The sequence below is a fragment of the Salvia hispanica genome, chromosome 3, assembly GCF_023119035.1.
Source record: "Salvia hispanica cultivar TCC Black 2014 chromosome 3, UniMelb_Shisp_WGS_1.0, whole genome shotgun sequence".
In the NCBI taxonomy this organism is placed as follows: domain Eukaryota; kingdom Viridiplantae; phylum Streptophyta; class Magnoliopsida; order Lamiales; family Lamiaceae; genus Salvia; species Salvia hispanica.
Genome location: NC_062967.1, coordinates 12945963 through 12963367, shown reverse-complemented (window position 1 = coordinate 12963367; position 17405 = coordinate 12945963). Strand labels below are relative to the sequence as shown.

At 38.0% G+C, this 17405-nt stretch overlaps 2 protein-coding genes across 2 annotated transcripts; one reads left to right on the top strand and one right to left on the bottom strand.

Annotated features, from left to right (window-relative positions):
* Positions 1-1352: 1352 nt before the first annotated feature.
* LOC125209318 lies at positions 1353-1814 on the bottom strand. The gene has a single exon (XM_048108920.1). The coding sequence runs from the start codon at positions 1812-1814 to the stop codon at positions 1353-1355; it is 462 nt and encodes a 153-aa protein (XP_047964877.1).
* A 13616-nt stretch (positions 1815-15430) lies between these two features.
* Positions 15431-16159, top strand: LOC125209316 (UPF0481 protein At3g47200-like). Its single transcript, XM_048108919.1, has one exon. The coding sequence runs from the start codon at positions 15431-15433 to the stop codon at positions 16157-16159; it is 729 nt and encodes a 242-aa protein (XP_047964876.1).
* Positions 16160-17405: the final 1246 nt, after the last annotated feature.

Sequence of the window (17405 nt, the reverse complement as noted above, 5' to 3'; positions counted from 1 at the left end):
GACTCGATTCCTAAAATCAAGGGCGATAGCATCAACGTAGGGAGATAGACTCAATCCCTATTGTTTCCATCAAAGGGCATATCGAACCAATACTCAACCATATAGGGCAAGCACAAGAAGAATTTAGAAAGATAGACTCAATTTCTAAAATCACCAAAACACAATACAACCAATCTAGGGAGATAGACTCAATCCCTGAAGCCTACCAAAACATCAACTACACCCCCCATCATGTAGCAAGTAATCGATCAGCAAACTCACACCCAACATCAAGTAACAACTCAATAGATGACAATGTAGCACCACAACTTCACAAAATCATCATCCAAAACTTCTCAACAAGCAAAAATTATCAATTAAGCAACATATATCACCCAAACAACAAGATGGAGCAATAAATTAAGTACCCATCATAAAGATTCACAATAGAACCATTAAAACATGCTCCAATCATGAGAAACACCAATAATCATGCTCAACATACACCAAAGATCATCAAACATGAGCACAAACATAGCAAGACAAGCAATTTCTCAAAATTTAGTTCAAATTCAACAGGTAAGCTTCTCATTATGATAACTCACCATAATTTCACCAAAATGGAAGAAGTTCAAGTAGGAGACATACCTTTGAAGCTTAGATTTTAGGCAAAAACGAATTGCTACTTCTTGCGAATGGGAAAATCGAACAACCTCTACTTTTTCTCGAATTGATCGAACAAAAAACTTCAAAGTATGGAGAATTAGAGATGGGTGAATCCAATTTGGGTTGGGTGTGGTGATTTGTGAGTGGAATTCGATCTTGGGGAGGGGGGGAGGGGGGGGAATCCGTCGGGTGCTAAAAAAAATGAGAAGGGGGCGGAAACTCATACCGTTTTTATACCTAGGGCACGCCACGACTTCACCCGGCCGGGAGTGGTTGTTGTACTGATAATTCACCCGGCCGGGTGATTGATTTCTATCCCTTTCTGGACTCCGGATGCACGCGCGACTCCACCCGGCCGGGTATAATATTTATAGCGCAAATCCACCCGGCCGGGTGATCATTTTTCGGTGGTTTCTGACCGATCTTTGTCCTCTTCAACGCCCCATTCTTGGAGAATTGGAGTTCCTACCAAAATCAACACCAAACCAAGCATAATACCAACTCTAAGCACCCAAATGAGACTACACTTAATTAGAACACTACCGGAAAGGAAAAGTACCAAACAAAAACACACACTAAACTAGAAACAAGCCAAAAACGATAAAACAAAAATCACACACAAAAGCAAATAAAATTACCTACTATGGGTTGCCTCCCATATAGCGCAACTTTTTATCGTCGTATGCTCGACGTCTTGCAAGCTCCATCTATTTGATCAAGGCAACAACGAAGACCTCATCTTGTTGCTCCTCAGTATAGAACTTCTTGATGTTTTGACCATTTGCCTTAAATGTGCTCCCATCGGGTGCTATAAGCTCCATCGTGCCATTGTTCATCACACTCTTGATAGTGAAAGGGCCCGACCACTTCGATTTTAGCTTCCCCGGAAAGAACCTTAGCTTGTGGTTAAAGAGTAACACGGCCTCTCCCGGCTGGAACTCCCGCTTCTCTATCATTTTGTCGTGGTAAGCCTTCACCCTCTCCTTGTATATAGAGGAATTTGCATAAGCTTCATTCCTAAATTCTTCAAGTAAGTTGAGGTGAAGTTTCCTTTCCTTCCCGGCCTTGATGAAATCCGCGTTCACTTGCCTCACCGCCCAATATGATGAATGCTTCAATTCAACCGGAAGGTGGCAAGATTTACCAAAGACCAATTGGTAGGGAGACATTCCGATTGGAGTCTTGTACGCCGTTCTATATGCCCACAATGCATCATCGAGCTTGTAGAGCCCAATCTTTCCGGTTGGGGTTGACGCTCTTTTGGAGGATTTGCTTGATCTCTCTATTGGCTAATTCCGTTTGACCATTAGCTTGCGGGTGATAAGGAGTTGTCACCCTATGCTTCACTCCATATCTTGCTAGGACCGCCTCGAGCCACCTATTCTTGAAATGGGAACCACCATCACTTATAATAGCCCGTGGTGCGCCAAATCGCGTGAATATATTCTTTTGAACAAACTTAATCACCACCTTTGAGTCGTTGGTTTGGGTAGGAATAGCTTCTACCCACCTTGAAACGTAATCCACGGCTAGAAGGATGTATTGGAACCCCTTAGATGAAGGGAAGGGTCCCATGAAATCAATTCCCCACACATCGAATAGTTCAACCTCCACAATGGTCGTCATTGGCATCTCCTTCTTCTTGGAAATACCCCCCATTCTTTGGCACTCGTTGCATCTACTCACAAACTCTTGGCAATCTTTTGAAATGCTTGGCCAATAAAGACCGCTTTGGAGCACTTTCATTGCGGTTCGGTTGGCTCCAAAATGACCTCCACTAGGTGCGGAGTGACATTGCATCATAACTTCTTCCCATTCCTCTTGTGGCACACATCTTCTTATCACCATGTCGGCACATCTTCTAAATAGACAAGGCTCGTCCCAAAAATAAAACTTCACATCATGGAAGAACTTCTTCTTTGCATAGTCCGCAAGTCCTTCGGGGATCACCTTAGCAACAAGGTAATTCACAATATTGGCATACCAAGCCACCTTTCCCTTAGCAACATAGAATAAGTGCTCATCGGGAAACTCTTCATTTATCACCATCTTTAACTTCTCATCCTCATTAGCATGTTCCAACCTCGACAAGTGGTCCGCTACCACATTTTCACACCCTCTTCTATCCCGGATCTCCAAATCGAACTCTTGAAGGAGTAAGATCCACCTTATGAGCCTTGGCTTCGCATCTTGTTTTGCAAAGAGGTTCCGGATTGCGGCATGATCGGTGAAAACGATGGTCTTGGCCCCAATGAGGTAGGGGCGGAACTTGTCGAAAGAATAGACCACAACTAGCATCTCCTTTTCAGTAGTGGTTTAGTTGGCTTGAGCTGGATCCAAGGTCCGGCTCGCATAGTAAATCACCCGGAAAATCTTGGCTCTCTTATGTCCCAACGCTGAGCCCACTGCTATGTCACTCGCGCCACACATGATTTCGAAAGGCTGAGACCAATCTGGTGAGATGAGGATGGGGGCACTCACCAATGCTAACTTCAACTTCTCGAATGCCTGCACACAATCAGGGGAAAAATTAAATTTTACGTCCTTTGCTAGTAAATTACAAAGAGGTTTAGCAATCTTCGAAAAATCCCTGATAAAACACCTATAGAAGCCGGCATGTCCCAAAAAGCTCCTCACTCCTTTCTCATTGGATGGGGGAGGTAGTTGCTCAATAGCAATAATCTTCGCCCTATCAACCTCCAAGCCACCTGCAGAGATTTTGTGACCAAGTACGATCCCATCTTTGACCATAAAATGGTACTTCTCCCAGTTTAATACAAGGTTAGTCTCCTCACACCGCTGCAAAACTTGAGATAAATTGTCAAGACAATTGTCAAAAGAGTCATCAAAAACAGAGAAGTCATCCATAAACACTTCCATAATATTTTCAATTAAACCATGGAAAATAGACATCATGCATCTTTGGAAGGTAGCAGGGGCATTGCATAAACCGAAAGACATCCTCCTATAGGCATAGACACCATAGGGGCAAATGAAGGATGACTTGTGTTGGTCCTCGAGTGCTATGTGAATTTGGTTGTATCCCGAGTACCCATCTAAGAAACAATAGTACTCATGCCCGGCTAACCTATCCAACATTTGGTCAATAAAGGGAAGTGGGAAATGGTCTTTCCTAGTGGAAGCATTCAAAGCTCTATAGTCTATACAAACTCTCCACCCGGTGACCAACCTAGTAGCTATCATCTCATCATTCTCCCCTTTTACCATAGTTGTACCCCCCCTTTTTGGCTACCACTTGAGTAGGACTAACCCACTCACTATCAGAAATGGCATAGATAATGCCGGCATCTAGCAACTTCAAGACCTCCTTCCTAACCACATTTTGCATAATCGGGTTGAGACGCCTTTGGTTTTGGACCTTAGGTTTATACCCTTCCTCAAGGTGTATCCTATGCATACAAATTGTTGGGCTTATCCCCTTTAAATCTGAAATAGTCCACCCAATTGCCCCCTTGTAAGTCCTAAGCACTCTCAACAATTTATCCAATTCTGAACTTGAGAGAGAAGATGATACAATTACCGGAAAGGTGTCACTCTCTCCAAGGAAGGCGTACTGCAGATGTGTAGGCAACGACTTTAACTCCAACTTCTTGTCTTTCTCCTCCTTGGCATCCTCCTCCTCGTCCCTAAGAGGTAAGAACTGCTGACGGCGTGGTCTAGGAATCTCTTTTGCTGAATCTAGAGCACCTACAAATTCCAACAAATCAGAATTAAAATCCAACATATCAAAAGAGTGTGAAGAATAAAATGAGTGAAAGAGGCATCTCTCAAGTTGATCCTGTGAAGAGTTGGCATGGGCTACTTCTCTGACACACTCATCGATCACGGTCACCACATTGCAATGGAGGCTCCCTCCTATATCTGCATCGTGCCTCTTCAAGGCTTCATAAATAGAGAAAGTCACACTCTCATCATTGAGACGAAGGGTAAGCTCTCCCTTCTGCACATCAATCATGGCCTTCCCTGTAGCTAGGAAAGGTCTCCCCAAGATAAGGGGTACAGCCTGGTCTTCTTCCATTTCCAACACAACGAAATCCACTGGAAAGATGAAGTCATTCACCCTCACTAGGATGTCCTCCACTATCCCCGTAGGATATGATACCGACCTGTCTGCCATCTGCAGAGTAATGGTGGTGGGCTTCAAGGTACCAATGTTCAGCTTCTCAAAGAAAGAGAGAGGCATGAGGTTGATGCTTGCCCCAAGATCACACAAAGCATTCCTCACATGACAATCTCCCACCGTGCAAGCAATAGTAAAGCTCCCCGGATCTTTCATCTTGGCTTGGAGCTTCCTCTGTATAATCGCGCTGCAGCTCTCTGTTAAGTTGACAGTTTCATACTGCCCCCACTTCTTCTTTTGAGAGACCACATCCTTAAGTAACTTGGCATAGCTGGGCATCTGCTGTAGAGCCTCCACAAGTGGTATGTTAATCTGCACTTTCCTGAAAATGTCCAAGAATCGTGCAAACTGTTCCTCCTTTTTCTTCTTCTGCACAATCTGAGGAAAAGGTATTCTGACTGCTGCAGGCTTAGGTGGGGAAGGAACCTCAGCATGAACTACCGGTGGTAGCTTAGGCTCTTCCTTCTCTGTTTCTGATTCTACCTCTGGCTCAACGTCTGCTTCCTTCTCTGTTTCAACTGCATTCTCGGGCATAAAAGGGCCATCATAACTTTTTCCACTCCTAAGGTGGATTGCCTTGCAATCTTTGGGGTTCACAGTTGGTTGCCCTGGGAATTGGCCGGGAATATGCAATTTGCACACAGATTGAGCTATCTGACTCATTTGACTGTCCATACTCTTCATGTGGGTACTCAAGTCTTGCACCTCTGTCTCTACTTTTTCAGCCTCTTGTCAGAGTCGGCCATTATATCCCCTGTTTGTTTCATAAATGCCATTAAGACATCGTTGAGCTTAACCTTCTTTGGCTCCTTAATCTCGCCATTTGACACTTGGAACCCCGGAGGTGGATGCAGGGCATTGTTGGGATTCCCATAGGACAAGTTGGGATGACCCATGTTCCCAAAGTTGTTGAAGTTACCACCCCCTGATTCTGGCGGTAGTTGTTGCAATTCCTGTTGTTGCCGCCTTGATGCACATAATTCACATCTTCACTTTCGAGTCCAGTTGGCTCTGTTCCCATGAAACCTAGCTTGCCCGTCAAGAAGTCCAACTGCTTGGACATCATGTCCATCCTGTCAATGTCCGATGTGGATGCTACTCTGTAGGTCTTGCTTCTCTCATTCTTCCATCCCTCATCGTTGGAAGCTACCCTTTCAATTACCTCTAGAGACTCATCTTCTCCCAACCTAAGGAGTGATCCCCCTGCGCTCATATTCAACTCGCGCACTGCCTCTGGAGTTGCTCCTCTGTAGAAAGTTATGATTTGTTGCCCTGGGCTTAACCCGTGGTTGGGGCATCTCTTCATCAGATATTTAAATCTCTTCCATGCCTCTTGAATGTTCTCCTGAGGCTGCATTGCATAGGAGATGACTTCTGCTTGTCGCTTTAGTGCCTCGCTGGGTGGGTAGTATTTCTCCAAGAAAAGCTCAACCATTGCATCCCAGGTTGCGACCGAGTTGGGGTCCATATTATCATACCAATCTCTGGCACCGTCCTTCAAAGATAAGGGAAATAGTCTGAGGCGAATATGATCATCTGAGACCCCGTTAGCCTTCACTGTGGTGCTGATCTGAATGAACTTGGTCAAATGCTTGTTGGCATCTTCCGAACCTGTTCCACCAAATGCATGTGCTTCTGCCCTGTTTATCAACCCCGGCTTCAATTCAAAGCTGTTGGCTGCAATTCCCCCATTGTTGATCGGAGGGTTAGCCACTCGTCTGTATGCAAACAAATTCTGCACGGGTGCTGGTCTCACATTCTGTGCATCTAAACGCCTTTGCATATTGGCCATTTGCTGAAGAAGTTGATGGACAACGGGATCGGGATGCTCCACATTGTTGTTCTCCTCGTTGTTCTCATTGTTGTTTTCAAAATTGTTGTTCTCCTCGTCCGCCATTAGGATTGGAGACCGCGGCTCGTACTGTACGGGAGATGGAAGTGGAGATGGACTGGGTGACAGAGTTCTCTGGATAGGAGAAGGTAGATGTCTATGACCGGGTGAAGATACCCGAATCCTTTGGTTTAACCTCCTCTGTGCGTTCCTCTTCCTGTTGGATGCTTCGATCTCAAGATCGATTGGCTCTAAAGGTGGGCCTTTAGAACGCGTGTGCATACAACCTGCCCAAGGGAACACAAAGATTAGAGAACTCAAAAATATAAATAAAAATAAAGCAAATAAAATCTAGATTATTAATCTCTATTATTGTAACATCCCAAATTCAAAATATACATTATCCTATATATTTGTATCTTACTAGAATTGATAGCACAAAATATGTTTTACGTTATATAATTATTTATATGTGCTCTCTATATAAGAACTTATATATATTCATGATTGTTATACTAGGCAAATAAGAAAATAGTTATGTGTAGGAAATGAAAGTTTTGGAAATAAAATTACACGAAGTGTAAATCTTTGTTTAATATATATTGTATCTATTACAATATTTAATTAGAAAGTCTATCTATATATTCTAGGTGTTAGTAAATGAATGGTAAAAGTCTTTGGTTAGTGCACGTGTGATGAGAATAAAAATCAAAATAGCTTAGTCATAGATTAAAATGTTCCTTTTCACCTATGTTCCTAATTAAGTCGGCAAGTGGTGTATTTGGTTATATATATAAAACTATATGTCATAGTTCTTAGATTATGGAGGATTCGAGTCAGAAACGAAAAATAAACATTGATGAGAAGGAAACTATTCGAAGGATCGTGGCTGTAGCTCAGGAGACATAATCAGGTGATTGGTTTGTTCATCTATCATAATCAGGTGTGTATAAATCACACTTTTAATTTTACATATTTTATATGATTGTTTGCTATGTGTTAAATTGGAGTGAATATTTAAATTATATTATATGAGCCTAAAATGGTTATGTAGTATTTAATATTGATGTTTTAATATGATGTGGGTATGTGATTTGTGCAAGGGATATATTTATCTATAGTATTGAAGTTATTGATGGAATATATGAATATGTAATTGGTGCAATGGATATGTTTGATGTATGACATTGGAATCATTCGAATCATGGGATTAAAGAGTATATGTGACTGTGTTGCTCTGAATCTGATATACAATGGCAATGGACCTACTGGTCATATACAATGGCACAAGACCTACGGGTCATATACAATGATAATGGACCTACGGGTCAAAGAAAATATGCAAAGAGGGACCTTCGTGGAAAGGTTAAATCAAAGAGGGGCCTTCGTGGAAAGGTCAAATCAAAGAGGGACCTTCGTGGAAAGGTCAAATAATTAAAAGGGACCTGCAGGTCGTATACAATGGAAATCCCGGGCAGATACCAGGCTTGTGAAATTGTTTATGATATTTGTTGTTTCTAGTTAAATATATACATTATAGTTAAAGAATATGCTTGACATTTATGTGACGTGAAATTAAAGGTAAAATTTGTATACACTGAGTTGTGGCTCATATAAACTACTAATATTTTTCAGGCAAAGATATCGGTGTTATGTTGGTTGATATGAGTTTTAGAAACTCCACGTGTTATCAGGGCTGGCGGCTGGCGCATTATAGCAACCTTCTCTTCCTCGCCATTTTGTATGTAGATCAATGTATAACATATAGAGTGATGAGAGAGTCTCAATAAGGTTCATAATGTTTTGAAATATGTAAAAGATAAATGTTGATTTCTAAGTTTATCGTATATTGTTGTTTTACTAATTTTACATGTAGGTTATTTGCAAAGAAAAAAATAATTCATATTTATATAATTATAAGAATATACGACAAAAGGGTTGATTGGGGTGTGACAATTATTATCATGATATTAAGCTATATTGACACAAAATTGTCCCCGTCAACGGCGCCAAAAACTTGACTCAACTTATTTTAACACAAATAATACCCACAAGTGTACGGGGGTAGTGTAGCAATTAGCAAGCAAGAGTATCGTATCCCACAGAGACAAGATTGTATCAACTCAAGTACCACGAACAAATTTCAATTACTATCTAGAAAATCCAAGAGAAAAGGTTTTGTTCTAACACTACTATAAGCATATAACAATGAAAAGAAATTAAAAGTAACAAGAGGAAATAAACACAAGTGAAAAGATACCACAAAGAGGAGAGTAGAGTTTTGGATCCAACTACAGTGGAATTGTCGTGCAATTGATTCAACAACTTCGATTACCCATTTTATGTCTCTAGGATTACTAGGAAAGTCACTAGTCTAGGTTGAGCCCCCTCGCGAGTGTACTCACCCCGTTGATTAACCCTTAATATTGAAGTCTCCTTCTAATATGTTTAGATTAACTCCATAGAACAAAAGACCCAAGCCCTCACTAAGGTTCCCCTCTCTCGAGTGTAGATTATCAAAGTGATGCTCACTCTTTTATCAAACCTAGATAGGTATCTCTCGATTACAACTATAAAGGTAAACAAACTCAATTGGTAGGTAAGCAATTGAATTGAAAAGGCACAAGAATGAACAAAAGAATCACAAGAGCTAACCAATCAAAGAAGTCCTTGAATTAATCACAAACATCCATTGTAGTCTTCACCAAAACTCCACAATAAAATTAGCTACTCATGTTCTTCATGAAAATCAAAACAATGGATTCAATCAAATACATCAAAGAAAGCAAAAAAAAAATACTCCTGTGGAACGATTCTATGGATCAGAGACTCCAATCTCTCGATTTGTAGTCTTCAATCTTCAAATCTCTCTTCAAAGTGTTCTTGGGGAAGTGTAGAGTGTGTTGGAGGCGGTGGAATGCTGAATCCGAAAAACCTAGATCCCCTCTTCTTTTTGTTTCTTTTTAAAAATCGTAACAGCAGAAACGCTTGCTGCGTTTACGGACCCGGCCGGGTGTAATTTCTGCAAAGGAAATACACCCGGCCGGGTGACTGTTTTTGGCAACTCTCTGACGCAAGGTCCTACCCGGCCGGGTGGAGTTTTTGAGCTATAAATCCACTGGCCGGGTGGTGCTTTTAGAGGCTCCGCTGCCCTATCAACCTTCGAAACTGGATTTTCACCTTCTTTCCGCCTATTTTGCCTGAAACACTCAACAAACCATAAAACTCCAAGTAATGGAATAATTGGCTGGAAATAAACAATTCAAGCAATAAACTCGACATTAAGCACCTCAACAGACCAATTAAATCGATGAAAACATGAGTTTGTCAATCTCATAACTTTAAAACGCATATAACTTTCTTGATTTAAATTATTTTTTCGCACAATATATATCAAATTAAAGATAATCATAAGGATTATAACGAGATCTCACTTGCATATGTTCTGACGTCAAAATTTGAAAATATATCGAAAATTTTTAATTTTTGTCGTACAACACAGATGTCAACATAGTATATAAAATATGTCAATATACAAGTAGAATGTCAATATAAGCAATGTGTTAACATTCTCAAAGCATTGAGTTGACATTCTCAAAGCATTGTATTGATATTTTTGAAATACTGTTGACATTTTTATCCAGAAACTTAATTTGGTGGTTTTTTTTATCTTTTTCGATTTAATTAATAAAAATGAAAATTACACGTGGAAAATTGTAGACCACAAATTTTTTAAAATCTTATGGTCTTAAATTAGTTATAGTTTGTAATTAAATGATGAGTTAACAATTGATCACTCATATTGCTAACTACAATTAAATAATAGTGCTTAGATATTCAAATCAAGGGCCTAGATCATCAGCCCCGGAATGTCAATACGATCAACAAAAAAACGTATAAGGGTATTAATGTCAATTTACAACAAATCAGTTGTAACTAACTTTTGAAAAATATCACATAACTTTAAAACGCATATAACTTTTTCGATTTAAATTATTTTTTGCACAGCATATATCAAATTAAAGATAATTTCATAAGGATTCTAACGAAATCTCACTTGCATATGTTCCGATGTCAAAATTTGAAAAAAAAAATCGAAAATTTTCAATTTTTTCGTACAGCAACAAATTTCAATATAGTATATAAAATATGTAAATATAATACATATAGAATGTCATTTTAAAGCAATGTGTTGACATTCTCAAAGCATTGTGTTGATATTTTCGAAACACTATATTGACATTTTATCCAAAACCCTAATTTGGTGGGTTTTTTTTTTCTTTTTTGATTTAATTAATAAAAAATGAAAATTACACGTGGCAAATTGTAGACCATAAGTTTTCTAAAATCCTATGGTCTTAAATTAGTCGTAGTTATCAATTAAATGATGAGTTAACAATTGATCACTCATATTGCTAACTCAATACTTAATTGCTAACTACAATTAAATAATAACCCTTAGATATTCAAATCAAGGGCCTAGATCATCAGCCCCACAATGTCAATACGATCAACAAAAAACGTATATGGGTATTAATGTCAATTTACAACAAATCAGTTGTAATTAACTTTTGAAAAATATCACATAACTTTAAAACCATTTAACTTTTTCGATTTAAATTATTTTTTTGCAGAAAATATATCAAATTAAAGATAAGTTCATAAGGATTCTAACGAGATCTCACTTGCATATGTTTCGATTTCAAATTTTGAAAAAAGAATCGAAAATTTTCAATTTTTCCGTACAATAACAAATGTCAACATAGTATATAAAATATGTAAATATAATACATATAGAATGTCATTCTTAAAGCAATGTGTTAACATAAGCAATGTGTTGACATTCTCAAAGCATTGTGTTGATATTTTTAAAACACTATATTGACATTTTCATCCAAAATCCTAATTTGGTAATTTTTTTTATCTTTTTCGATTTAATTAATAAAAACAAAAATTACACGTGGCAAATTTTAGACCACTAGATTTCTAAAATCCTATGGTCTTAAATTAGTTATAGTTCGCAACTAGAGAGTGAGTTAACAATTGATCACTCCCCTACTTATATAATACTCCCTCCGTTCCACGGAAGAAAACCCCCTCCTTGGGCGGCACGGGAATATATGTAACTTTATTTTGTGTGTGAAGTGGAGAGAGTAAAGTAAGAGAGAGAGAGACTAAAGTAGAAAGAAATGTGTTTCCATTTTTAGTAGTGAGTCATCTTAATTAGGACAAACTTAAAAGGAAAGTGAGTCATCTTCAATGAGACGAAGTAGTACTAGAAAGGAGTATATATAAAAAAGCACATAAATATTTTTATAAAAGACGATTATAATAAATAAACCAAAAAATAGTAGTATCACAAATAAAGTATACCCCAAAACAAAAATATTGAATACAAAATTGTGCGATGAAAACTTGATTGAGAGTATCCACAATGGGGCGGAAGATACGCATCCTCCGCCCTATCCTCCGTCACTGTATGTGGGCAGAGGATGGTCCCCCCCATCCTCCGCACCCTATGTATCCTCTGTAGACGATGAACCATTTTTGCACCCTCCAGCCTATCTTTCGCCCCATTGCGGGGTCCGGAGGATAGGTCCGGACGATGCAACACATTTTCATTTGTTTTTTAATTTCTTCTATATATGTCACTATATTTTTACTTCATTTCACACCTTTTACTCAACTCTCTTCATCATCTCAATTTCTACTCTTTCTATCTTTCTATCATTGCAACTTTTTTTATAATTAAGTAAATATAAGGTTTGTCTTTAATTTGTGATGTTTTTAAATTTATTTTTTGCTAATAATTGACATTTTTCATAAAAATAATTACAAAATATTAGTTAAAATTATAGGGCGGGTTATAGAACACTCCACTGCAGATGAATGGAGCGAAGGATAAAATGCTAATGTCGCGAAATATAAAGCAAGCTATAAAGCGCCTCACCGTGGATGAACTAAAATATTGCAGGAGTAGTAGCATATATGTGAAGCATTAGTTTTTCTGATGAAGTACTCCATTTGATTGAATTGACCGATTCAAATGGATCGATTATATTAAGGACGTGGTTAGAAATTGGAGCTTTTTAGCTGGAATATGGATGGAGTAATTAATTACTCTCTCCGTTCTATTAAACAGAGATCTATTTTTCTTTTTGATTTAGCTCAATTAAGATGATTTATTATTTAAAATAAAAATATGTTTATCTCTTTAATGTTACTCTTTTCATTCAACGCATAAATGAAATTACATAAAATTTAGAACCGACCAAAGAATCTAAAGAAGGGATCATTTACTTTAGTACTTCCTCCGTCCCATAAAAAATGTCACATTTGTGGGATGACACGAGAAAGAGAAAATATAATTTTTAAATTCACGTGAAAGAGAACTTTTTCCAAAAATGAAAATATGAGATCTTTTATGGGACAAATTAAAAAGAAGAATGTGATATTTTTTATGGGAGAGAGTGAGTACTAGGAAGGAAGTACTCCATCCGTCCCCCATAATTTGTCACCATTTAACCAGACACGGGTTTTAAAAAATGTAAAAAAAAGTAGGTTGAAAAAGTTAGTGGCACGTGAGTCCTAATTTTATATACTCCATCCGTCCCGCTTAAGATGACACGTTTTCCTTTTTAGTTTGTTCCAACTAAGATGACACATTTCGTATTTTGGAAACTTTCTCTCTCCAATTAATACACCCAACAATTTTTTCTCACTCCTATTAAAATATTCATCTTTCTTTCTCTCTCTATTTTAATACTTACACCCACATTTTCTCTCTCCAATTAAACACTTTAACCAATAACTCCTAAAATCTCGTGCCGGCTAAGGAATGTGTCATCTTAGCCGGGACGGAGGAAGTATTAGTTTTATAATAAAATGTGAATGAGAATGAGTTAGTGGAATATGAGGTCCATTACCAAAAATGATAAAAGTGAAAGGTGACAAATTTTAGTGACGGACGAAAAATGAGAGTCAAATTATATGCGTAGTCATAATCAACCATGAAGTTTGTCGGAAATTGTGGATTGAGGTTTGTGGACACTCTACAACTTGCAGGTTTAGGTAGACGTGCATTATTTTATACTCAAAAGTTAGCCCTGGAGCTTCTTAGAAAAATCTATTTCTTCCTCTTTAACTTTTAATAATGATGTATCCTTTATTTAAAAATAAAATATCTAATTATACATATTTTATTTGTTTTTTACTTTACTCTCAATTCTTTCTCTTATTTTATTATCTCTTCTAATTTATTTATTTTTATTTAATTTTATATAAATAATTTTCTTAAATTCCATAATGAAAGGAAATACTCCCTCTGTCCTAAAATGTTTTCCTTTTCGGGTTGTCCCAATAAAAATGAAATGTTTTCTAAAATAGAAACAATTCTATCTCTATTTTTTCTTCTCTCTTACTTACTTTCTCTTCCTTAATTCACAAAACAACACTGCATAAAATCTCATGCCGGAAACCAAGTGTTGCATATTTATTAGGATAGAGGGAGTAATATCTTAGGTACAGTTCATATTATTATAAGTAATTAAATAAGACTGCATATAATCCCATAGTTTTAATGTGAACAAGTTGATCGAACGGTTGAACACTCTAATATTGTAGTTTTAATGTGAACAAGTTGACCAAACGGTTGAACATTCTAATATTATAGTCAAGACCTGAGTTCAATTATGTGGAAGGGCGTTTCTTCCATCTTATAACATTATTTTTTGAATACATTTACTTTATATTTAAAATTTCTTAATTATTTTATAAAGTAGTAGTAGTATTTTAATTATCTTCTATTTTTTTAATATAACTGAAATTTATTGATTAAATCAATAGATGATTTGTCATTAAAAATAATACACTCCGCAAAAGTTTAAATAAATTATTCGTAATGTATAAATCTAAGAACTTTCATTTTAACAACGAAAGTCAAAATAGTAGTAACATTAAGTAATCCATTTTTATAGATAATAATTAATATAATTGAAATTTATTGATTAAATCAATAGATGATTTGTCATTAAAAATAACACACTCCGCAAAAGTTTAAATAAATTATTCATAATGTAAATTATTCGTAAAAGTAACGACATAGAGAAGATAAAAGATTAATTGTGGAGTTCCAAGCACATAGATATTACTCTCTCCGTCCGCCATTAAATGTTCCATTTTTTCTTTTTTCATTCGTCCGCCAATAAATGTTTCATTTCACTTTTATGGTAGGTGGACCCATCATTCCACTCAGATTTTCTTATAAAATTAACATATAAAATTAGTACCCACATTTCACTAACTTTTCTTGTCCACTTTTCTTTACAAAGTCAATCAATATCTTAAAACCCAAACCAGTCAAGTATGGGACATGTATTCATGGACGGGGGAGTATTAAATTTATCGTATCCCATAGTGAAAATCCTAGATCCGCCATTGGTGGGTCCCTTGCCCCTGACTGACCCGCTTGTTGACCGAAAGCAGGACACCCGAAATTGATCAATTGGGACTCCTAAAGTGGAACGAAGAGAATATGAATAGTAAAATTTCATTATCCATCGGTATCTATTAGTAGCAAACAGTTGCACGTTAAGAAAAAGAAAAGAATGTTAAATCAATTTTTTAATCTATCAATTCGCCCTAGTTTCGCGGGTCCCTCGCCCCGGGCTGACCCGCTTGTTGAAATCATTGGTCGATTAAGTTAATGACAATTGGCTGAGTAGATTATTGAAAATAAATTGATTAGTTGAAATCCACCACCATGATAATGTTAATAAAACCTAGTTGTGCAAATAGACACACACGTATCACGTATGGCTTTGGAGGGCATTGTAGAGATAGTTGAGGAAATTCAGAAGATAGATATTGAACCTCTCGGTGCCGAGGGTGATCGCAACCAATCTCTGGGGCTCATGCTGCACAGAGTGCCAGAGCATATGCGGCGCGGGAGAAATCACGTTTATGAGCCACAAGTTGTTCCCCTTGGCCCATACCACCACCGCGAGCATCCAGAACGAGAGCTAGTGGAGCCACTCAAGAACGAGCTACGTGTTAAACTCTGTGGAGACCGAGAAAGCTCCCTTCTGAAGCAGATCCATGAGCGGATAAGCGAAATCCGCCATTTCTATGGCGGAGCAGATGGCTACACCGACAAGGAGTTGGTTGAAATGATGCTTCGCGACGCCTGCTTCCTCATAGGCTACGTGCAAGGAGGTGATTTTTTCCCCCTAGTTAGCCGACGCCTGGGAATGTTCAGGAATTTGTTGATGTATGGAGATATGAGGATGCTGGAGAATCAGATTCCATTTTGGCTCATCTCCTTAATACACCCTCATCCCCATTCATTGCTGTGCAACTACATGAACCTCATTGCTTTTGGGGATAACAGGAGGCCGACACAAGCAAACGGAAGAGAAGAGGGTTATACAAAAGGATCACACAACTTCCATGGGAAAACGGAAGGGGAGAAGAGCCTCTTCATCTACTCGAAGCTTCACGCCAAACCCTCCTCAGCCTCGCTGGCAACCAAGAAAATTGGGTAGCGAAGGAAAGCTCAGTAACTGTGTGGCAAATGGTGAACAGTCCGTTTCGGTCGGCGACGGATCTTAAAGCAAAAGGCATCCGTTTCGGGCGGAGTTCTCATTGCTTGACGGACATCAAGTTCTCCTCCTTCGCCTTCTACGCTGAACTCCAACTTCCTTCCTTCTACCTCACCAAAAAAGCCAGTGTTTACTTCTCCAATATTATTGCCTTCGAGATGTCGCCCGAGACCAGCACGGACTTCGCGGTGACGACCTACTTCAACTTTATGAAAGCGCTGATCCACAATGCGAATGATGTAAAGGTGTTGCGGGAGAAAGGCATACTGTACGGCTCTTTGGTGAGCGATGACGAAGTGGTTGAAATGTTTAAAAGCATCGATACTTATGGATGCTCAAACCGAAGACAAGGCCTTTTTCGTGACGTGAAGATGAGGATTGAGGAGCACTGCAACAGCAAAGTGAGGATGTGGATGGCCGACCTCATGAAAACCAATTTTCGGAGTCCATGGACTGTTATAGCTCTCGGCGGCGCCGCTCTTCTGCTATGCTTCACTTTTTTGCAAACTTTCTACACAATCAATCCACGCAATTGAACACTACCACTTGATTCCACTTTGTGCTCTATGTATTGAATTTTTGGGCTGTTGAATGCCAAAGTTTGGCTCTGTGTATTTCATCTTATAATGCACATACTGTTTATTCCCTTTGTTTGATTGAACTCCAAATCACAACCCCGGAACCAAAGCTAAAGAGATTATCAAACCAGACAAATTAATTATGTGACACAATTAATATGACTCACAATCTACCAACATTTTCACCCATTTTTTTATTATAAAGCAAATATTTTTTTTAAATTGGTACCAAGTCAAAACGTGTCTTTAACTAATAGATATGCAGAAAGTATATTCAAATGACATTTTTCTTTTTATTAAAATTACAAGGAAATAACTAAATACCTAAACTAATAAGAATCTGATATTAGAAAAAAGAAGTATCTTATCAAAACAAGGAATGGGTTGTGATCAATTGCTAACTTTCTTAAGTTGCTAACTTGCTAACTCATCAACGCAGTGTATTAAAAATGTTGATACGATGATATTAAAATGTCAACACATAATTTTGTTGAACTTCAATATAATGTGTTGATATTATGTGTTGACATTTTAATGTCACCGTGTTGACATTTTTAATACACAACATAGATGAGTTAACAAAGTTAGCAATTTGAATCTCAAGTACTAAT

Coding starts and splice junctions, on each gene's coding strand:
- LOC125209318 (XM_048108920.1), bottom strand. CDS start 1,814: ATGTCTCCCTACCAATTGGTCTTTGGTAAATCTTGCCACCTTCCGGTT.
- LOC125209316 (XM_048108919.1), top strand. CDS start 15,431: ATGGCTTTGGAGGGCATTGTAGAGATAGTTGAGGAAATTCAGAAGATA.